The following is a 23,432-nucleotide window of genomic DNA, read 5'->3' on the forward strand; positions in this document are numbered from 1 at the left end:
CACACTCAGAACCGAGGAGTACAGGGGAAACAGCTACCAAGCCCAGAGGCACTGGGGTTTCTGGACCTGAGCTGATGCAGCCGTCTGTGGTTGGGGTCCCCAGTGCAGAGAAAGCACACAGATGTCCTTGGTTGGCTATTGTCACTGTAACACAATGTCGAGCGCTATGGTTTAGATGTGAGGTGTCCCCCCAAAACTCATATGAGACAATGCAAAAATGTTCAGAGGTGAGGTGATTGAGTCACGAGAGCTCTAACCTAATCAGTGCCCTGGCTCCCGACAGATGAAGTGGGGGCAACTGCAGGTGTGGCTGGAGGAGGTGAGTCCCCGGGGGCGTTTCCTGGTGAGCAGAGCTGACACCCTTCCCCCACGTGCTTCCCCATGCGACTCTGCCTCCCCTTGGCTGATCGTGGACTGAACCTCTACAACCTTGAGCCCAAGTGAGCTCTCCCTGTCTACATCCTGTTGTCGGTCTCTTGGTCACAGCAGTGCAATGCTGGCTACCACACTGGGCAGTGATCTTATAGACAGGTCTATTTTGGCTCATGGTTCTGGAGATCCAGTTCACCATCCAGCAGCCCCATCACTTTGGGCCTCTGATGAGGGCAGCACCCAGCTGGAGCAGGATGGGAGCACACTGCTTATGTGAGGAACCAGGAAGGAAGAGAGAACAGCTAAGCCTGTCCCCGAGAGGGCTTCAGACCTCCCTCGGGCCACCTGCCCACATTTCACAACGCCCCAGAGGCCACCTGCAGACCACACCTCTAATCCAAGACCTTTAAGGGACATTCCAGCAATCCGGAAGGAGAGGTCACTGAAGAAAGCCCCACGGGAGTCAGAGGAATGTGCAGCGGGTGTGTGCAGGGGACTCACAATCCTCCCTCACTGCATTAGTTCCCATCAAAGTTGCCGGTGTTGGTTCAGAACAGAACCTCCAGCCAGGCAAGGGGGCCACGCCTGTAATCCCAGCGACTCAGGAGGCTAAGGCAGGAGGATCTTGAGTTCAAAGCCAGTCTTAGCAAAAGCGAGGTGCTAAGCAACTCAGAGAGACCCTGTTTCTAAATAAAATACAAAATAGGACTGGGGATGTGGCTCAGTGGTCAAGTGCCCCTGAGTTCAATCCCCAGTACACCTCGCCCCTGCCAAAACAAAACAGAACCTTCATTCCTCTTGTAAGACACAAACTTTGGGGTAAAGATCTAAATGGTATAAGACAGAATTGATACACCACAGACGCTCCGGGACAGGCACAGCTGTGTTACCAACCAGGCGCTCCCCGCAGGAGAGCCAGGGCAGGTGGCCCAGCCAGCGTGGAAACACACAGAGAGCCAAGACCTCAGCAGGACATCACAGAGCTGCAGGTGCTGGGGCTTGTGGTGCCCACAGTGACCCACAGGATCAAGCTTGGCACCTCTGCCTTCCTGTTCTGTGTTTGTCTGTCTCCTTTATTTCTGAAGCAGACTGAACTGGGGGCCTATCCGTTGCTGAGCACAGCTTCCTTGTGTGAAAACGGAGGATGGGAGGCTGTCCACCTGGGGCAGACATGAAGGAGGCTGAGAGGGGAGATGCCCATGGCCGCCTGTCCAGCGGGGCCCAGCCTGGCCTGTGTATGTCCTGCTTCTCTCACTTTGCCGCCTCTTCTCTTTTACAAAGTTTCCTCCCTTTCAGAGCCTCCAAAGATAAAATTTTTGAAACAAAAAGTTTCTTCTATCTTTCTTCAAAGACAGCTTTGACTAAACCTCTTCTCCTACTTTGACCCCAAGTGCTCACGGAGCAGCAAGGGGCACACACAGCCTCTTCCCTGGGTTGGTTGGTGCCCAGTGATGTTACCCCAGACCTTGAAGCTGCTCAGTTTTGCTCCTGGGCATGTCAATAAAGTGGTGATACAAAGTCTATTGCCCTAATTCACCCAGCCTACCTTGGCCCCTTCACGACCGAGGCCAGAGTGGCAGGGAGGGCTGCAGCCTCCTGTTCTAGACTCCAGGGTGCTGCTCACAGTCTGCAGTTGGGAGCGCAGAAGCAGCCGCCTTGTGGGAACTGAGGCGCCTTCCAGGACCAGAGGTCCCACAGACCAACATCCTGAGCAAGCAGGGACATTGCCCCTCAAGTGACAAGGACTTCCCCAGAGTCATCTGGACAAACCATCACTGGGAGAGGGGCGGCCAGGCAGAGTTGAACCAGCACACAGACCTTGCCTCTGCCCTGTCCTTTCTCCACAACCCTGAGGCTCCGCCATGACCTGATGTGAGGTGCTGAATGTGGCCACAGGGACTAAAGCTCTCCTGCTTTTCACTGTGACTTTTTCTCTTGGTTTTTGGGGTGAGTGACTAGAACTGGATTGTTGGGAACCCCAGTCAGGTCTCTGACCCAAGACTGGTAAAAACCAAACCAAAGCACTTTATCTGCAGGAAAACAAGAATAAGAATCACATCCCATGTCTCCAAACACCAGGGGAACAGGAGAGGGTGGAGGGAAGCCTCCAAGCCCCAGGCTGAACTGCTCCCCGGGAGTCTGCTCGGGTCTCTTCCCGTGCTCACCAGGAGGGAAACTGGCTCGGCCTCCCAGGGCACCAGGCAAGAACCTCCTTTTGTCTCACCTTTCTGTCTTCAGAGCTGGGCTTTGAAATTAGAGTTTGTCTTTCTTTCTTCCTCCTCTCTTCCTTCCTTCCTTTCTTTTTTTAAAATAACACATTTACTCTCAACATATTCAAACAACTTTTAATTTTCCTCATTTTTATGGGGTGATCCTCAGCACCTCAGGCCAGCCAGGCAAGCTCTCTACCCCTGACCAACAGCCCCAGCATGGCCTGGCTTCTTGCTGTCAACCCAGCCCGAGGCCTGTCTTCCCCGAAGTGGGACTCCTTAAACAGCAGAGGCTGCGCAGTCTTGTCACGAGCGGTTCCAGCGTGAGATGTGAGAGTTAGGTAGTCTCTCAAATGCTGGCTTATCCACTGCAGAGTCACACCCTTCACTTGATCTAACTCTAGGTTAGTCCTAACCTAACTCTGGTCTCACACCTGACATCCCCATGCTCACCACTGACATGTCTCGAGTCCGGCCTCCCTGGCAGCCATCAGTCCCCAGAGGAGACAAGAGCATGTGAATTCCCCACAGGGGAATTCAGAGGGAATGCAGAGGTTGGTGGCCTCTCCTCAGCTCAGCTTGCCCGGGGTATTCGCTCTCTGGTGACATCTGGTGACCTCTGGTGTCCTCAGCTCTCTGACCAAGGCTGGCCTGGTCTCGGCTCTCTGCCATCCCACCCCTGCTCTCTGGCCTGTCTTCTTATAGTTCTTCTTGTTTCTGTCCAGGCTCAATAAGGTGGATGGTACTTGTGGGTGTCAGGTGTGTGGCTCTAAGCCGCTTCTTTTTGTTCACACCCCATTTTGGGGGTCTCTCACGGGTTACGCCTTTTTTGGGGGTTACATCATTGGGTTTTTGCACAGTCCCATATAACACTGCAATTTTCATATAGTATTCCATATAGTACAGTTCCATATTAGTGAAATATAACAAAGCAATGTAAAATAGTAAAGATGCACATGACCAAAGCAAAACAAAGCATGCCACTCATAACAAGCCTTCTTGCCTTTGTCCCTTGCCAGTCACCAAGTCCATGGTGGCCACCACAGGTCCTCTCAACTCCCACCCTGTCTTCATGTGGGAGTAAGAGTGGATGGACACATGAAACTTTAGGGCCATGCACGTTGGGCTGTGGGTTCCAGAGAGACTGTGAGAAGGCCCAGGAGGCCGCAGGGCCGGAGGAGGAGGCCGCAGTGGGGAGCCCAGCCGGAGAGCAGATTGCCAAGGCTCACGGGTGCTCAGAGCAGAGGAGGAAGCAGCCCCAGATCGTGTTCGGGGCGCGGAGCCCTCAGAGCAGGCAAGAGGTTTGGGGCCAGGGCAGCGTGCCAGCAGGGGGCCGGAGGGGAGCTGAAGGCCGGCCGGTGGGGACAGGGAAGCAGAGGCCCCTTGTTGGCGCTGACCCGTCCACCTGGAGACGGCCACCTGGACTGGACACGGCCCCCAGGTCCGCGAGTTGTCCCCGAGTTGTCCCCACAAGGCTCGCAGGTGAGGGGCGTGGCGGGGCGGGGCGGTTCCCGTCCGGTGGTGCGTGAGCTATCGCGGGCGCTCCTCTCACAGGTGGTCCTTCGGAGTTGCTCCACCGCGGACCTAGGACGCTGTGCCCTTGCTCAGGGCGGTGCTGTGCAGGCCCTGGTTGTGGACCAGTGCCAGGCAGGCGCCGGGCACTCCCACCTTGGCACCCGGCCGCCAGCGGGGCCACTTGGGGACCAGGCACCGCTCTGCAGCGTGGACTGGAAACTCCAGAGCAAGGCACAGCCTGCACAGCACAGCTCTGAGCCTGCCCCGTGACTGGCAGTGGGGTGCAGACGACGTCCACATTTCCACCACCCCTGGGGGAGGAGTTCCCAAGGTTCATGCCAGGTTGGCAGCCAACTGGCTGGGAGTCCCAACTGTCTGACTGGATATGCCAGGTTGAAAGGGAATTCATCTCTTGTGTGATTTGTCACCAGGGGGAAAGTCACCAATGCTTTTGGTTTTGTCTTATGTCTGCGTCCCGGCTGAGGCTCAGACTTACTGCGTGCCCGTGTTGTGAGGAGCTGCGTGATTAACACAGACCGGGCGCGTCCGTCTTCCCACGCGTCAGAGCACTGAACGTCGATGAGTCCACAAGCCGCACGCTCTCACTCATGACACTCACGCTCGCTTGGTGGTGGACCGCGGCAGCCACAGGTGCCTTCTTTCCGTGCTAATCTGAAGTACTGACGTCTCTCTCGAGTCCCAGAGGGCACCTTACCGTGGCGTGTGGGTCACAGAACTGCCAAGAAAGGGTCATCAGTGGCCACAGGGTTCAGCCACAGAGCCGCACAGAGCCAGAGAGCTGATGCTGACCAGGTGGGCAGATAAGGGTTGTGCTGCCCAGCACAGGGTCCAGCCGCAGAGTCCCAGGGACAGGCTGCTGCCTGCTCACCAGGTGAGCTGCCTTAGGTGCGTCCCGCCTTCCAGGTGACGGTTGGGTCCTTGGTGCTCTGGGTGTTGGACGTGCTCACGAGCTGGCGTCCCAGGTAACCAGGTTGACAGGCCCGTGTCCGCGTGCCTCTGATCTAACCCTACAGGTGCTCGCGAGGTCCTTTTTATCACAACCACATCACCAGTTCATGCCTCGCGACTGCTGCTCAGCTGGTTGGTCGTGTCCTTGACCTCTGTGAGTCCATCGTCTGTGGTTTTCAGCTTGGCCAGACGAGTCACACACCACTCTGCCTTAGCACTGGACTGGAATGGAGACCTCAGGGCAAAGGGCTGCTCTGTGGAACGGAGTGACCTGGGGCTGGGTGCAGACTGCTCCCCCAGGATTCAGGCAGGAGGTGGGGCTGGCAGGGCAATTTAGAAATCCTGCTCCCACAGTCAGGAGCCAGTCTGGAAGGCCGGGCGCTGATGCCAGGAGCTCCAGGCGGCATGGCCCTGAGCCTCACCATGCTCCTGCAGAGGACTTCCTGGCCTCAGCCTCTGTGCTCTCTGCGTGTGTTTGGGGAGGAATCAATTAAGTCCTTAATGGAGTGAATACACTGTTGGAGAGCCTGATCACAAACAGACCAGAGATACTTTTGATTCAAAAAACTGTACACTTAAGAAAGAAATCCTAAACACTTGTCCCATTGGTGGTTGCCGCATCTATTTCCTATCACTCCAACACTTGACTCGGTTCTGCTGGAGTAGAGGACTCAACACTTGACTCGGTTCTGCTGGAGTAGAGGACTCAACACTTGACTCGGTTCTGCTGGAGTAGAGGACTCAACACTTGACTCGGTTCTGCTGGAGTAGAGGACTCAACACTTGACTCGGTTCTGCTGGAGTAGAGGACTCAACACTTGACTCGGTTCTGCTGGAGTAGAGGACTCAACACTTGACTCGGTTCTGCTGGAGTAGAGGACTCAACACTTGACTCGGTTCTGCTGGAGTAGAGGACTCAACACTTGACTCGGTTCTGCTGGAGTAGAGGACTCAACACTTGACTCGGTTCTGCTGGAGTAGAGGACTCAACACTTGACTCGGTTCTGCTGGAGTAGAGGACTCAACACTTGACTCGGTTCTGCTGGAGTAGAGGACTCAACACTTGACTCGGTTCTGCTGGAGTAGAGGACTCAACACTTGACTCGGTTCTGCTGGAGTAGAGGACTCAACACTTGACTCGGTTCTGCTGGAGTAGAGGACTCAACACTTGACTCGGTTCTGCTGGAGTAGAGGACTCAACACTTGACTCGGTTCTGCTGGAGTAGAGGACTCAACACTTGACTCGGTTCTGCTGGAGTAGAGGACTCAACACTTGACTCGGTTCTGCTGGAGTAGAGGACTCAACACTTGACTCGGTTCTGCTGGAGTAGAGGACTCAACACTTGACTCGGTTCTGCTGGAGTAGAGGACTCAACACTTGACTCGGTTCTGCTGGAGTAGAGGACTCAACACTTGACTCGGTTCTGCTGGAGTAGAGGACTCAACACTTGACTCGGTTCTGCTGGAGTAGAGGACTCAACACTTGACTCGGTTCTGCTGGAGTAGAGGACTCAACACTTGACTCGGTTCTGCTGGAGTAGAGGACTCAGCACTTGACACGGTTCTGTTGGAAGATCATTCTCCCTCTTGGGGGCCATAGGCGTGGCATGTCTCCATTTGCAGTTGCTTTTTAATATTAATAATCAATATGTCATTAGAAACTTATTGGAAAAGCTTTGGGAAGGTTGTACTGTACTGGGACACAAAATAGTGCACAATAAAAATTTAGTAGTAATACATAGATAAATATATAAAATAAACAATTATAGCTATGCTCAAGTTAAAAGGAGCCTGTGTTTACTTTAGTATAATAATTTCTAAATATAGATGGCTAAAGAGGCATTCTTCTGAGCTTGGATGTTTAGCCTTTGTTGCTTTCCTAGTTTTAATAGTTGATTGTAGACATATTTTACATAATAAAAATATTTAGGTTAGTCATAAATATAATTTGTGTTTTTCTTATGTTTAGTCTAGTTCTTTGAAAGAATCATAAGATTATAGTCCCCCATTAAATGAAAGAGAATAGACTAAATACTAACTATAAGTTGATTTCTTTGCCCTTTGTTAATAATAGTAAATACTTTTCACTGTTAAACACTGGAGTTCATAGTGGGGGTGGTTTCTCAGAAAATCTAGTGACGTGTTTGTTCTGGAGGTTGAAGGCTGGCAGATCGCTGTGCCCTCGGTTTGGCTGGGGTTGTTTTGTTTGGTCTGGGCTGTCACACAGAGGGATGTGTAATTTGAGAGGAAGCATAGATTGTACTTTTGAAGGTTTTTCTTTTTTTTAAACTAACCATAAAATGATATAATCATTACTAAAGAAAAAATGTATTAAAAGGCTGGCAGAAAAATAGAGATTCAACCTCAGAACACTTGGTGTCTCTGTCTGCTATTACTCTGCCATGCTGACGCCTCCCATCCACCTAGGACCCTCGACCACTGCTAGGGCAGGTGGTTATGGAATGATCAAATTAAAAGAAGAACATAAGCCAGGTACAGTATCACACACCTGTGATCCCAGAGACTCAGGAGGTGAGGCAGGAGGATCACAAGTTCAAGGCGAGCGTCAGCAACTTAGCAAGGCCCTAAGCAGCCCAGCAGGACCCTTTCTCAAAAATAAAAAAATAAAAAGTGCTGGGGATGTAGTTCAGTGATAAAGTGCCCCTGGGTTCAGTCTCCAGTCCAAAAAAAAAAAGGCTGAACTAAAACATTTATTGAACCAAACACAGGCTCAGGGACATTTGCGTCAGGCTTCATGGTTTTCATAGACAAACACACTATCCATTGATAAGTAGGCCCTGCCACTCCGTGAGGAGCCGCCAGTCTCTGGAGCAGTGTTCACAGCTACTCAAAAAAAGAAAATTAAGTCTTTTGATCCCCAAAGGGCTTGGGGTTTCCAGAGGGTGCCTGGAAGTCCAGGAGAGATTTTCAATGATGAGGATCGTGTGACAAATATCAAGTCGTATAGGAAACATGGTCAGATAAGCCTCCAGGTCACCCGTGCCCTGCTAGCTGGCGTTGACAGTCGCAGTCGTGGCCAGGACGAGGGGCAGTGGCCGCATCTCCCCCGGCGGCTGCTGCGGCAGGTCTCCCTCCACCTCACAGGCCTTGTCCAGCTTCCTCTGACAGGCTTTGCAAGGAACTGCCCCCTGAAGTGTGGACTGACTTCCAGAGGCCAACACAGGACTCATGGGTCATGGGACTGCTGACCCAAAGTGGAGGAGAAAGGCGGTTCCCTGGGGCTGGGGGGGCTTGGCGACGCTTGGCGGCCTTTTGTCCAGGATGTTGCTGGTTCTTCCCCTGCACATCTGAAAATAGCAGCCCCTTGGGCCATCTGCAGCACACTCCCTTCGTGAGCAGAACCGGAACATATCTCTCTCCCTCCCCGAGGCCGCCAGAGGTCGGCACTATTTGTGAGTGTTCTTTATTTTATGACGATGTAGTTCTTTGCATAATTTCAAAAAGAACCCGTTGTCTTTGTCACAGAGTAGATTGAGGACAATGGCTGGAGTGCAGGGCTCTGCCTGGAATGCCGTTTGGGACGGGGCCAGGACCTTCAGGGGTGACTCGGGGAGGCCAACAGAGCCCTTGGAGATGCCGCCTGGCACGGTGCTTCCCTGATGGTTCTGCTTGGCACCGCAAGCACCACACCCTGACAGGAACCTCAAACCTGCTGGGAACCCTGAGCAGCTCAAGCTAAGAGGAAGCGCTGGCTTCCAGCCGAGAGGCCATCATGAGGCTGCCCTGAGATTCCTCGTCCAGAGCCCCAGCAGAGTCCTCACTCGTCCAGCGGTGCTGAGTCAGACCCAGGGCTGCAGGGCAGCTTCCCAGGAGCCCTGGGGTCTCTCGCTTTCACTGCACTTGTGCGGAAAATCAGGCCAAGTTTAATGAGACTGAATTCATTTGACAAATACCACGTTTCAATCGTTGCAGACTTTATGCCAAACTTTTGGGAAAATGGTGGGGTGCATCCATTATGTGATTTTTTTAAAAAATTGTTCTGGTATTGTTTAAAAATTATTAGTAACCTGTCTTTGGTGAGAGATAAGGATGCGAGGAATATGCACTCCGCATACATTTATGAATGTGCATTAAAACAGTCCAAACGGAGGCACAGCATTTCTTTGTGACAGGTTAGCAAACACTTTTCCAGTCTGAAAAATTGATACATTAGTTGTTGATCTGGGCATCATAATCGAAGAACTTCACTGGAGGAAACTCGCTAGTTCTACAAAGCACAGACTTACAACTTCTCCTGTCACTGGCTTTGTCACCTGACACGCCATCTTCAGTGCCACCCAGGCAAGGTGGTCACCACAAGTACCAAGGCGTGCCAACCAGATCACCGACTCAGCTCTTGGACACACTGATGGTGCCTGTGAGCCGGGAATTTCAGGCTTGGGGTCCTGGAGCACAAGAGGACACTGCCGGAGGCCTTTCCAGTGCACGAGGAGCAGATTCATGCCATACAGCGACTACACAACGGAGGGTTACAAACCAATTTTTGGACTAAAAAAAAAATGGATGAGAAGATTTGCACAGTGGTGACAATTATGTGATGAAAGGTGGCGAACCGATTTCTCTGTGATCGTCTTCTGAAACGGGTTCTGGAGAGATTTACATTTAGGACAAAGTCATGTGCACTTGTCTTTGCATTCTAGCTCTGATCGTTATTATTGTTTTGAATTTTAATATTTACCTGTGACTTGGGCTGCATCTTAAGCTTTTCTTGTCTCGAAACCTAATGTTTCCAAATTCCCACCCAGTTTTCTGATACAGACTCAGTGAAATTAGAAATGCTCTGTTTTGAAGCTTCAGATGAGAACAATTGACTTAATACAGTCTCGGGTGAATCACCTCCAACTGCAGGCCAGGAAAGCAGGTCTGGCCACCCCAGCCTCCAGTCCAGCAGAAGGGGCTCTGGGTCCAAATTGCAAGTCTTCTCAGCTGACTGCCCTCCAGATGAGGCCTGGCTTTATCATATTTGGAGCTGGTTATTCAGAGAAACTGCAGGGGTCTGCAGACACAGGGGTGGTTATGAAGGGCAGCCTCCTGTAGCAGAGTCTCAGGTCCAGCCACAGGTGTGGGCACAGGCTTCTCTGCCCGACAGCCTCCTTTCTGCTAGGAGTGATCTTTGGACAGAGGACAAACTGGGGGTGAGGGTTAGACCTAACAGCGATGACTGGTACCTGGTACCAGCGATGACTGGTACTCTCCCCACTCACTGTCCCCAGCCTGCATGGCCTCCCTTCTGTGGAGAGGCCCTGTCCCCTGCTGAGCTCTCTACAAGGCCACCTTGACTCTCTCTGAGTCTCACCCTGAATGTGTGTGGCTCCCATGCTCAGGCACAAATAAGATGTGTGGTTTGTTATTCCTGTTATCTGGCATCTGGCTATTGTCCGTTTATTTTACAAAGTAAAATGATTGAATCTTCAGAGGGAAAAGGGTAACTTGAACCTTCCCTACACAACCAAGGCCCTGTCCAGGAGCTAGCCAGGGACTTTCCACAAATCAGCCCATTAACATAACCCAGGTGTATGGGCTTGCAGTGAGTAGCACACAGTCTTTGGGCCTCCCAGAAACCACAGGCTCACCGGAGCTTGAGCCCAGAGCCCCTCATGGAACCAGAACCCACGTCAGCACATTGCAGAGGGACGTGGAGCAGAAGGGACACAGGGCGTGGCCGCTGGGCATGTTCGTCACTGCCACTGTGGAAGGTCCCTAGATTCTCGTCTCTCTTCCTTCTCTGGGGGGCTGCATGTGGTGTGCAGCCCCCCACACACTGAGCATCGCGGTGCTTACTGAGGTTTCCAGCCACTTCCTGCACCGGTGCTGCTTTTGCGTTGTTGGGAAATTTCCCAGCAGTCCCTAGGTGAAGCCACGGCGGTCAGGGCCTGAGTGAGCGAGCCTGTCACCAACAGACCCAACTCGACTGTCTCTCCACACCGTCGGGGTTCACTGAGGAGCAGGGACTGACCAAGACACCACCGTCAATGGTGGCAGCTCACTGGACGTGTAGAGGTCACTGAGAGTCACAAGCCAGGCAATCACAGCATCTTTCATTCCAATCTCGGTTTCTAACTCCAGTGAGACTCCAGTCACACACCACGCTCCCACAATCATGCAACAGGAAACGGAAGGCTGAGAACGGGCTGGGCGGCCACAGGGTGCAGGAGGCTGAACCCAGAGCACAGGCAGAGAGCAGAAGGGGTGTGAGGTCAGCAGAGGGGGCCAGTTAGGTAAGATCACAAAGGTCTGGAGAGCTTCTTCCGGCCCGCAAGCAGGAACGGACATTGAGGCAGCAGTTCAGTGTCCCATGGCGTGGCGGCTCCAGTGTCGGCGTGGAGCGGGCTCTGAGGTCACCAGAGGCAGGAGAAAGCTCGTTCCGAGGAAGCCGAGGACAGGGATCGAGAGTCATTGCTGTGGCGATTTTCCTGGGCAGGGCTCGTGACAAGTGACCAGGTGACAGTGTTGGGGAGCCACTGGCACCAGTCTCAAGAGGCTCCTCCTTTTTTGGGCTTTAAGGGAGGATACTGCCTCATGCACTGTCTGGTGTGTTCATAGTTTGATATGCCCATCCACCCATGTGCTTTCAATTAATTTGATTAATTCACGGGTGGTCTTTTGTTGTTGTTTTGCTTTTGATCAGGGGAATGAACCCAAGGGTACTTACCCACTGACCCGTATAGCCAGCACTTCCTTATTGTTACATACAGACAGGGCCTTGCTAAGTCGCTGAGTCTAGTTTTGAACTAGCCATCCTCTGGCCTGTCTCCCAAGCCACCAGGATAAAGGTGGACATTTTTATTAGCACATATAATGTATTTGTCAGTTTGTGCCTTATGGTTGTACCAGGCAGATAGTGGTTGTACATTTGTCAAAAAGGTGTAGAGTGATCCACCTCAGCACTCAAACTCAAACTGGAGCAGCTCCTGGCAAACCACAGCTTGATAGGATGGAATACATCAGAGAAGACAGGCTAAGGCCTGCTGTTCTATACACCATGGAGTCACTAGGGCAGGCACAGCCTGAGAGCTGCTGCTCTACACCATGGAGTCACTAGGGCAGGCACAGCCTGAGAGCTGCTGTTCTACACCATGGAGTCACTAGGGCAGGCACAGCCTGAGAGCAGCTGTTCTACACCATGGAGTCACTAGGGCAGGCACAGCCTGAGAGCTGCTGTTCTACACCATGGAGTCACTAGGGCAGGCACAGCCTGAGAGCTGCTGTTCTACACCATGGAGTCACTAGGGCAGGCACAGCCTGAGAGCAGCTGTTCTACACCATGGAGTCACTAGGGCAGGCACAGCCTGAGAGCTGCTGTTCTACACCATGGAGTCACTAGGGCAGGCACAGCCTGAGAGCTGCTGTTCTACACCATGGAGTCACTAGGGCAGGCACAGCCTGAGAGCTGCTGTTCTACACACCATGGAGTTACTAGGGCAGGCACAGCCTGAGAGCTGCTGCTCTGCACACCATGGAATCACTAGGGAAGGCTCAGCCTGAGAGCTGCTGCTCTACACCATGGAGTCACTTGGGGAAGGTGCAGCCTGAGAGCTGTAATTCTATACACATCTGCATCAGCCTCTCTTCCAAACCTTGGGATAAAGAATTGAACTCAGAATCACCCACCTCACAGATCCCCAAACTGTGAGTCAAGGTCACACATTTCTCCACCCCAAGACTCTGTGCATCCCTTTAGGGACACAGACTCCCCGCTACCAAGGGGGCACTCACCACACCAGGCTCTTGAGGAAGGTATTGAAGGGAAGGGTCCCTCCCTGAGCATCCTTGGCCCACGGCCTGGCAGAGTGCCAGACACCTTCCTTGCAGCTTTTCAAACCAAGGGAAGAAAGGCATCTTCTATCCACCTGGCATAGTATCAGGGGTGACGCTGCGATAAAGAGGCCACTGCTGAGGTTGAGTGCCCTAGCTCTAAGCCCACTCACTCTCTTCTTCCCTCCTGTCCCCTGAGCTTTGGCCTTTCCTCCTGTGCCCTGGTGGAAGTGACATCCCAGTCCTCATCCCGAAGTCTCCCAAAAACCTACAGCCCATCTCTTCCCCCTGCCCTCTCAAGTCTTCTTTGCCATGCTGGAAAGCATGCTGACCCTCTCACAGCACCTCATTATGTGAGACTAGCCTTTCCAGGCTGTCATGCGGAGCATGTGTCCTGGTCCCACTTGGCATCTGAGGGGGAGGACTATTCGGTGCCGCCAAGTGGTCTGATTAGGCTTAACACCAGAAGGCATGGTCTTCTTAGGGTCATGTAACATGTTCTTCAGAACAAAACACACAGTAGGACATAAAACAAATCTGGAAGAATGTGAAAGGGTTGACATTATTCAAAATGTATTACCTGATCAAGGTGAAGCAAAAAAGAAATCGTCAGGAAATTAGAAAATGTGTTGAATGAAAATAAAACAATAAGATGCATGCATGAGGCCCTAGGTTCAACCTCAGCATGTACACACACACATGCACACATGCACACACACACACATGCACACACTTGCACTTGCACACAAACATATGCATGAACCCATGCAAAGGCATTTATGTACAAACATGCACACGTGCACACACATGCATGCACACACACATGCACACACACAAAAAAGGAAAAGATGAAGGAAAAAAGAAATTAAACAAAACATGCTAAAATTTTTAGGATGCAAGGAAGGTAGTTCATAGAGGAAAAAGTCATAGTCAGAAACACCTACAATGAAAAAGAAAGCTCTCAAATCAGTATATAACATTTCATCTTGCAACACTAGCAAAGGAGAGTGTGTGCCCCCACTAAAATAAGAGGTATCCTTATTTTAGAGACATAACCCCATGGTGAAGGTATTTGGAGGTGGGGCTACAGAAGGAAGTTAGGTCCTGAGGGTAGTGTCCTCATGATTGGGATTACGGCCTGAAAGTAAGAGCTGGAGAGCTCGCTGGCCCTTACTTCCCCCCGCACTCAACATGGACACAAAGGAGATCCAAGACCTGCTCAAGGACTAAACACAGGGAAAGATGTTTATGGTGTGGTATTTGGCAATGATTTCTCAGACACCGTACCTGAACACAGCCACAAAATCCAAAGATACGTTCAACCTCATCAGGATTCAAAGACACTAACAGGAGAGTAGAAGGACAACCACAGAATGGGAGAAAACATTTGCAAACTGTATATCTGATGAGGAGTTAATAGCCAGAATATAAAATAACACCTACAATTTCACAATAAACTGTCCAGTGTAAACGCAGGCAAATGACTCTCATAGACATGTCTCCAAAGAAGACAGAGGAACAGCCCACAAGCACATGAAAAGATGCAAAACATCGTCAGGGAAATGCAAATAAAAATCAAGGTGACTTGTCACTTCACTCCCATTAGGATCAACATTATCAAAAGAAGAAAAGTGTTGGTTAGGATGGGGAGAAACAGAGTCCCTGGACGCTGCTGCAGACAGTGGGAAGGGTGTGGTGGTCCTCAAAGGCGGGCACGGAATTGCCGGGGGTGTAGGAGCTGCTACCCAGGATCCCCACCCCAAGAGAACTGCACTCTTGAGGACAGGGCCCTGGGGCCTGTGCACCTTCCTCCAAGGCGGTGAAAGGCAGGCATGCAAATGCCCATCAGGGGCGAGCAAGTCAACGAAGCAGGCAGGACACCACTGCACATAGGTGGGCCACTGAGCGTGAGCACCTCCTAACCAAACAGAGGAAGACACAGCACTAGCAAGAAGAAGAAGGAGCAACGGGCTCATCGAGATTCAAAAGGTGGGGCCACCTGCAGAAGGCGAGAGCACACTTGCAGTCTGTCTCTTAGGAGTGTGGAACTGCAGAAGACCCAGGGCTACACAGTTAAGGGACGTCTTGGTGGGGTCCAAGGAGCATTCCACCAAAGAGATTCCAAGAAACACTCACTTGAAGTACCTGCAGGGCCAACAGCCCCTGGCCAGCGTCCACACTGGACAGCGGGGCGAGGTCCCTGAACGGCTCACTCTGATTGGATGAAGAAACCCCCCTCCCTAAACGTCATTGACAGAGCTTTAAAGGTGGCCTCCAGCAGCACCTCTAACCCGCAGCTCCCATGGAAGCCCCACTTGCCCTCTGCTGCCCATGGTCTCCTTCTTCAGAGAGACTCAGAACTGCGGCTCCGGCACTGCCCGCTGTGCAGAGGATCTAGCCCGGCACTGGGAAGAAGCGAAGCACAGACTCTCAGCGTTGGGGCTGCGGGGTGGCTCCGCGGTACCGCGCTTGCCTAGTGTGTGCAAGGCCCTTGGCACCTGCAGAAAAGTAGCCATGTTAAAAGTAAAACTCTTTGTAGGCGATGTGGTCATTTATACAGAGCATCCTGAGGAGTTCTCACACACACCGTAGGCTAGTGCGAGGCCAGCAAGATGTGGGACGCAGGTGGACCCGTGAAGTCCATTTTCTTTCTGTACACTAGCAATGAACAGTCCTTACTAAGGAAAATGATTTCATTCCATTACCATTCAGGAGAAAACAGTACTTAGGAATAAATGTAACAAAAGATGCTAAGACTTGTCCAACTGCTCCATAGCATTCAAAGGAATAGCAGAAGGCCTAAAAGACCAGCCTCTTGCTCCCCTCTCAGAGACGGGGTGTTAAGACGGTGATCCCAAGGTTTTTTTCAAGATGGCGGTCCAGAGGGTGGCTGCATTTCATGTTGCTCCAGGACTCAGGATTCAAGAAGAGGAGATATTGAGAGACTTGGGACCAACTCAAAGCCACCAGGTGAGTCTCTCCCATTGGGAAGGCGACCCGGATAGGGCAGTAGTTCCGGAACGCAGGGAACTTTATGAAGTAGAGTTGCCCAAGGAGATACCACTCCCCCCGCTGAAGCAGTGAACATGGACAACTGGGAGCATCGTAGAGGAGGCCGCCCAGCACAACGCTAGGACTCGGAGCAACCCACGGGGCTCTGGCGGATGCCCAGAGGAGGAGGTGCGCGGCGAGCTGTTTGGACTCAGGGCGACCACTCCTGAACACCAGGGGGCTGCCCAGAGGAGGAGGAGTAGTAGCACTGCAGGTTGCTTGGACTCAGAGTGATGCACCAGGGCTACGGGCAGCGAACCAGAGGAGGAGGCGCACTGTGAGTTGTTTGGACTCAGAGCGACCGCTCCTGAACACCAGGGGGCTGCCCGGAGGAGGAGGAGGAATGTGACGGGTCGCTTGGTCTCCGAGCGGCCGCACCAGAGCTCCAGGCGGCTGTCCAGAGGAGGAGGAGGAGCACGGCGGGTCACTTGGACTCGGAGTGATTATACCAGGGCTATGGGCGGTTCTCAGGAGGAGGAGGTGAGCAGTGAGTTGCTTGGACTCTTAGCGACCGCACCGGAACACCGGGTGGCTGCCCGGAGGAAGAGGCGTGCGGCAGGGCGCTGGGACTTGGAGTGACTGTACAGGGCTCCAGGTGGCAGCTCAGAGGAGGGGACGCAGAGCCAAGCGATTAGGTGCAGAGCAGGTTCCCAGGACCTAGGTGGCTTCTTGGTGGAAGAGCTACACAGAGACACGCTGAGGGGCAGAGCGAAGGTTCCAGGACTGCGGGCAGCTTCTCTGAGGAGAGGCAGCCTACGGAGACTTGTCTGCAAAGGGTGAGGCTCCCAGACCCAGGAGGTAGGTCTGGGCCCCTGAGAATATTGCAGAGGAAGGCAGCCCAGCCCAGGTGGTAGTTGTGGATTGAGGGGAACCTCTAGGATGGAAACTGACTAGTGAGACCTCCCCACCAGGTGAGTCTTTCCCACTGGGTGAGGTTTTCCCACAAGGATGGTAAAACCAGAGACACAGGCCCAAACAGGTCTTGCCTCAGCCCACAGCCTAGTTCCCCTTTGGATGACCATTGGTCAACAAGTGGAGGCACCTCTGCCCACTAGCAGGGAATATACCCACCTGAAGGCCACCACCCCTAGAGAGGCAGCTTCCTTGTGGAGCATTGCGCTATCAACTTCCTCCAAGACTTCAGGCTACTGAAGGCTAAGAGGGGATATATTAGAAATCTCCAGGGACATTGTAAGTCAATAGAGGAAATCTGCAATATCTCAGCGGTCCACTGATACCTGAACAATATGAGAAAACAAGGGAAGAAAATGCCCCAAACAAATCTAGATGCTACATCAATAAAACCCAGTGACAGCATGGCAGAAGAAATGACAGAAAAGGAGTTCAGAATGTACATAATTAAAATGATCAGGGAAGCAAACAATGAGATGAAAGAGCAAATGCACGCACTGAATGATGAGATGAAAGAGCAAATGCAGGCATTGAATGATCGCAGCAATCGACAATTAAAAGAGCAAATCAGGAAGCAAAAGATCATTTCAATAAAAAGTTAGAGATATTTAAAAAAAAAACCAAACAGAAATCCTTGAAATGAAGGAAACAATAAACCAAGATAAAAACTCCATAGAAAGCACAATCAATAGGATAGAACACCTGGAAGACAGAACCTCAGATATTGAAGACAAACTATTTAACCTTGAAAACAAAGTTGAACAAACAGAGAAGATGGTAAGAAATCATGAACAGAATCTACAAGAACTATGGGATATCATGAAAAGGCCAAATTTAAGAATTATTGGGATTGAGGAAGGCTTAGAGAAACAAACCAAAGGAATGAACAATCTATTCAATGAAATAATATCAGAAAATTTCCCAAATCTCAAGAATGAAATGGAAAATCAAGTACGAGAGGCTTATAGGACTCCAAATACACAAAATTACAACAGACCCACACCAAGACACATTATAATGAAAACACCTAACATACAAAATAAAAACAGAATTTTAAAGGCTGTGAGAGAAAAGAACCAAATTACATTCAGGGGGATACCAATACAGATATCAGCAGACTTTTTCAATCCAGACCCTAAAAGCTAGAAGGGCCTGGAACAACATTTTTCAAGCCCTGAAAGAAAATGGATGCCAACCAAGAATCTTATACCCAGCAAAACTTACCTTCAATTTGACAAAGAAATAAAATCCTTCCATGATAAACAAAAGCTAAAAGAATTTACAAAAGAAAGCCAGCATTACAGAACATTCTCAGCAAAATATTCCATGAGGAAGAGATGAAAAACAAAGAAGCAAATCAGCAAAGGGAGGAATTATCCTAAAGGAATTGTCAAATAAAGGAGGAACCAAGTCATGTCAAATAAATAAATAAATAAAATTTTAAAAATGAACCAAATGACTGGGAATACAAATCATATCTCAATAATAACCCTGAATGTTAACCCTGAACTCATCAATCAAAAGACATAGACTGGCAGATTGGATTAAAAAGAAAGATCCAACAATATGTTGCCAGCAAGAGACTCACCTCATAGAAAAAGATACCCATAGACTAAAGGTGAAAGGATGGGGAAAACATACCATGCACATGGACTCAGCAAAAAAGCTGGAGTATCCATCCTCATTTCAGATAATGTGGACTTCAAGCCAAAGTTAGTCAGAAGGGATAAAGAAGGTCATTTCTACTGCTTAAGGGAACCATAAATCAGCAAGATATAACAATCATAAACATCTATGCCCCAAACAGTGGCTCATCCATGTACATCAAACAATCCTTCTCAATTTCAGAAACCAAATAGACCACAACACAATAATACTAGGTGATTTTAACATGCCTCTCTCACCACTGGACAGATCTTCCAGACAAAAACTGAAAAACGAAACCATAGATCTCAATAACACAATCAATAATTTAGACTTAACAGACATTTATAGAATATACCATCCAACCAAGAGCGAATACACTTTCTTCTCAGCAGCACATGGATCCTTCTCTAAAATAGACCATATACTATGCCACAAAGCTAATGTTAGCAAATACAAGAAGATAGAGACACTATCTTGTATTCTATCAGATCATAATGGATTGAAATTAGAAATAAATGAAAGAGTAAGAAACAGAAACTACTCCAACACCTGGAGATTAAACAATATGCTATTATATGATGAATGGATAACAGAAGATATTAGGAAGGAAATTAAAAAATTCTTAGAGGTAAATAAGAACAAAGAAACATCATATCAAAATCTCTGGGACACTATGAAAGCAGTACTTAGAGGGAAATTTATTTCATGGAGCTCATTCAATAAAAGAAGTAAAACTCAACAAATAAACGACCTAACACTACAGCTCAAAACCCTAGAAAAAGAAGAACAGACCAACACCAAAAGTAGTAGAAGACAGGAAATAGTTAAACTCAGAGCTGAAATCAACGAAATTGAAACAAAAGAAACAATACAAAAAATTGACAAAATAAATAGTTGGTTCTTTGAAAAAATAAACAAAATCGATAAACCTTTAGCCACACTAACAAAGAGAAGACGAGAGAAAACCCAAATCACTAAAATTCGGAATGAACAAGGAAATATCACAACAGACACGAGTGAAATACAAAACATAATTAGAAGCTATTTTGAAAATCTATACTCCAACAAAATAGAAAATTTCAAAGACATCAACCGGTTTCTAGAGACATATGAATTGCCTAAACTGAACGAGTAGGACATACACAATTTAAATAGACCAATTTCAAGTAATGAAATAGAAGAAGTCATCAAAAGCCTACCAAGAAAGAAAAGTCCAGGACCAGATGGGTTCTCAGCCAAGTTCTACAAAACCTTTAAAGAAGAGCTCATTCCAATACTTCTCAAAGTATTCCATAAAATAGAAGAGGAGGGAACCCTCCCAAACTCATTCTATGAAGCCAATATCACCCTGATACCTAAACCAGACAGAGACTCATCAAGGAAAGAAAATTTCAGACCAACATCCTTAATGAACATCGACGCAAAAATTCTCAACAAAATTTTAGCAAATCGCATACAAAAACATATTAAAAAGATAGTGCACCATGATCAAGTGGGTTTCATCCCAGGTATGCAAGGTTGGTTCAACATCAGGAAATCAATAAACGTAATTCACCATATTAATAGACTTAAAGTCAAGAATCACATGATTATTTTGATAGATGCAGAAAAAGCATTTGGTAAAATACAGCATCCTTTCATGCTCAAAACACTAGAAAGAATCGGGGTAGTGGGAACATTGCTTAACATTGTAAAGGCCATTTATGCTAAGCCCATGGCCATTATCATTCTAAATGGTGAAAAACTGAAAGCATTCCCCCTAAAAACTGGAACAAGGCAGGGATGCCCTCTTTCACCACTTCTATTCAACATCGTTCTTGAGACTCTAGCCAGAGCAATTAGACAGACCAAAGAAATTAAAGGGATACGAATAGAAAAAGAAGAAGTCAAACTATCCCTATTTGCTGATGATATGATTATATACTTAGGGGAACCAGGAAATTCCACCAGAAAACTTTTAGAACTCATAAGTGAATTCAGTAAAGTAGCAGGATATAAGATCAATGCACATAAATCTAATGCATTTTTATACATAAGTGATGAATCTTTGGAAAGAATAATTAGGAAAACTACCCCATTCACAATAGCCTCGAAAAAAAACAATACTTGGGAATCAATCTCTCAAAAGTGGTGAAAGACCTCTACAATAAGAACTACAGAACACTAAAGAAAGAAATTAAAGAAAACCTTAGAAGATAGAAAGATCTCCCATGTTCTTGGATAGGAAGAATTAATATTGTCAAAATGGCCATACTACCAAAAGTGCTATACAGATTCAATGCAATTCCAATTAAAATCCCAATGACGTACCTTACAGAAATAGAGCAAGCAATCATGAAATTCATCTGGAAGAATAAGGAACCCAGAATAGCTAAAGCAATCCTTAGCAGAAAGAGCGAAGCAGGGGGTATTGCAATACCAGATCTTCAACTCTATTACAAAGCAATAGTAACAAAAACAGCATGGTATTGGTACCAAAATAGACAGGTAGATCAATGGTACAGAATAGAAGACATGGACACAAACCAAAATAAATATGATTTTCTCATACTAGACAAAGGTGCCAAAAATATGCAATGGAGAAAATATAGCCTCTTCAACAAATGGTGCTGGGAAAACTGGAAATCCATATGCAACAGAATGAAACTAAACCCCTATCTCTCACCCTGTACAAAAATCAACTCACAATGGATCAAGGACCTTGAATCAGACCAGAGACCCTGCATCTTATAGAAGAAAAAATAGGTCCAGATCTTCAACATGTCAGCTTAGGATCAGACTTCCTTAACAGGACTCCCATAGCACAAGAAATAAAAGCAAGATTCAATAACTGGGATAGATTCAAACTAAATAGCTTTCTCTCAGCAAAGGAAACTATCAGCAATGCGAAGAGAGAGCCTACAGAGTGGGAGAAAATCTTTGCCAATCATACTTCAGATACAGCACTAATCTCCAGAATCTTTAAAGAACTCAAAAAAACTCTACACCAAGAATACAAATAACCCAATCGACAAATGGGCTAAGGAAATGAACAGACACTTCACAGGAAAAGATCTACAAGCAATCAACAAACATATGGAAAAATGTTCAACATCTCTAGTAATAAGAGAAATGCAAATCAAAACCACCCTAAGATTCCCTCTCACCCCAATTAGAATGGCGATTATCAAGAATATAAGCAACAACAGGTATTGGCGAGGATGTGGGGAAAAAGGTACACTCATACATTGCTGGTGGGGCTGCAAATTAGTGCAGCCACTCTGGAAAGCAGTGTGGAGATTCCTTAGAAAACTTGGTATGGACTTACCATTTGACCCAGCTATCCCACTCCTCGGCCTATACCCAAAGGACTTAAAATCAGCATACTACAGAGATACAGCCACATCAATGTTCATAGCTGCTCAATTCACAATAGCCAGACTGTGGAACCAACCTAGATGCCCTTCAGGTGATGATTAGATAAAGAAACTGTGGTATATATATACAATGGAATATTACTCAGCCATAAAGAATGCTAAAATTATGGCATTTGCAGGCAAATGGATGAAATTGGAGAATATCATGCTAAGTGAGATAAGCCAATCTCAAAAAACCAAAGGACGAATGATCTCGCTGATAAGTGGATGATGACACATAATTGGGGGGTGGGAGGGGTTAGTGTTAGGGTTAGAGTTAGGGTTAGGGAGGGGGGCAAGAATGGAGGAAGGACTTTATAGAGGGAAAAGAGGGGTGGGAGGGGTGGGGAGAAGGGAAAAAAATAACTGAATCAAATATCATTACCCTATGTACATGTATGATTACACAAATGGTATGCCTTTACTCCATGTACAAACAGAGAAAACATGTATCCCATTTGTTTACAATAAAAAAAAATATGGTGATCCCCACCTCGATGTGCGTAATACCCAAACCGTCTCCTTGGCCCCTCTTTTTGTTCTCTCTCCCTCCCCCCCCCTTTTTTTTTTAATGCAGAAATTGATGAGTTGATTCTAAAATCATAATAATATGGAAATACAGAGGAGGGCGGCGGGGCCGGCGGCGCTGCGGCCTCAGTCCCTGTGACTGGAGGTGCCGCCGCGGCCTGGAGAGGATTCAAAATGACCAATGAAGAACCTCTTCCAAAAAAGGTTCCACTCAGTGAAACAGACTTCAAAGTTATGGCACGAGATGAGTTAATTCTAAGATGGAAACAATATGAAGCCTATGTTCAAGCTTTGGAGGGCAAGTACACAGATCTGAACTCAAAAGATGTAACAGGCTTAAGGGCGTCTGAAGAAAAACTAAAGCAACAGCAGCCGGAGTCTGCACGCAGGGAAAACATCCTTGTAATGCAACTAGCAACCAAGGAACAAGAGATGCAAGAGTGTTCTACTCAAATTCAGTACCTCAAGCAAGTCCAGCAGCCGAGTGTCTCCCTACTGAGATCAACAATGGTAGACCCAGCGATCAACTTGTTCTTCCTAAAAATGAAAGGCGAACTGGAACAGACTAAAGACAAACTGGAACAAGCCCAAAATGAGCTGAGTGCCTGGAAGCTCAGCCGATAGGTAAACATCATACTCCCCGTCAAGACTTCCCTGACAGTCCCACTACAAGACAGCTGTGGTGGGACACCAAGTACTCGTTCCCACACCAAGACGCAGACTTTTTGAGCAAAAAAAAAAAAAAAAAAAGCCACATTCTTATACCGTGCAGCGTGTAATGGTCGATGTAAAGCTGACCCGATGAGCCGTGTGTCTCAGCTCTCTTCTCTTCCCCTTCCCCTTGCTTCTGAGGCCTGATGTCGTCGGACGATTCCGAAGAAGAGGCCATCTCCGAAAAATTCCCCTTCTAGAACATGTAGACACTTGAGAGATGTTTCTGTTTGAAGAAAATAGAGGGAGAAACAGAAGTCTTAAGTCTGTGGCACACTGTGTCTTCAGTTTGGAGGACTGAAAACCTAGAGATTTAAAATCATGAATTGAACATGTAAAATTCCAG

General features: G+C 48.4%; 1 protein-coding gene across 1 annotated transcript; it reads left to right on the forward strand.

Annotated features, from left to right (window-relative positions):
• Positions 1-22,549: 22,549 nt before the first annotated feature.
• On the forward strand, positions 22,550-22,999 carry LOC306638607 (pre-mRNA-splicing regulator WTAP-like; the record flags this gene model as incomplete). Its single annotated transcript, XM_079101802.1, has 1 exon — positions 22,550-22,999. One exon carries the CDS (start codon positions 22,550-22,552, stop codon positions 22,997-22,999), a length of 450 nt encoding a protein of 149 aa, XP_078957928.1.
• Positions 23,000-23,432: the final 433 nt, after the last annotated feature.

The sequence above is a fragment of the Sciurus vulgaris genome (genome assembly GCF_902686455.1).
Source record: "Sciurus vulgaris genome assembly, chromosome: 11".
Classification (NCBI taxonomy): domain Eukaryota; kingdom Metazoa; phylum Chordata; class Mammalia; order Rodentia; family Sciuridae; genus Sciurus; species Sciurus vulgaris.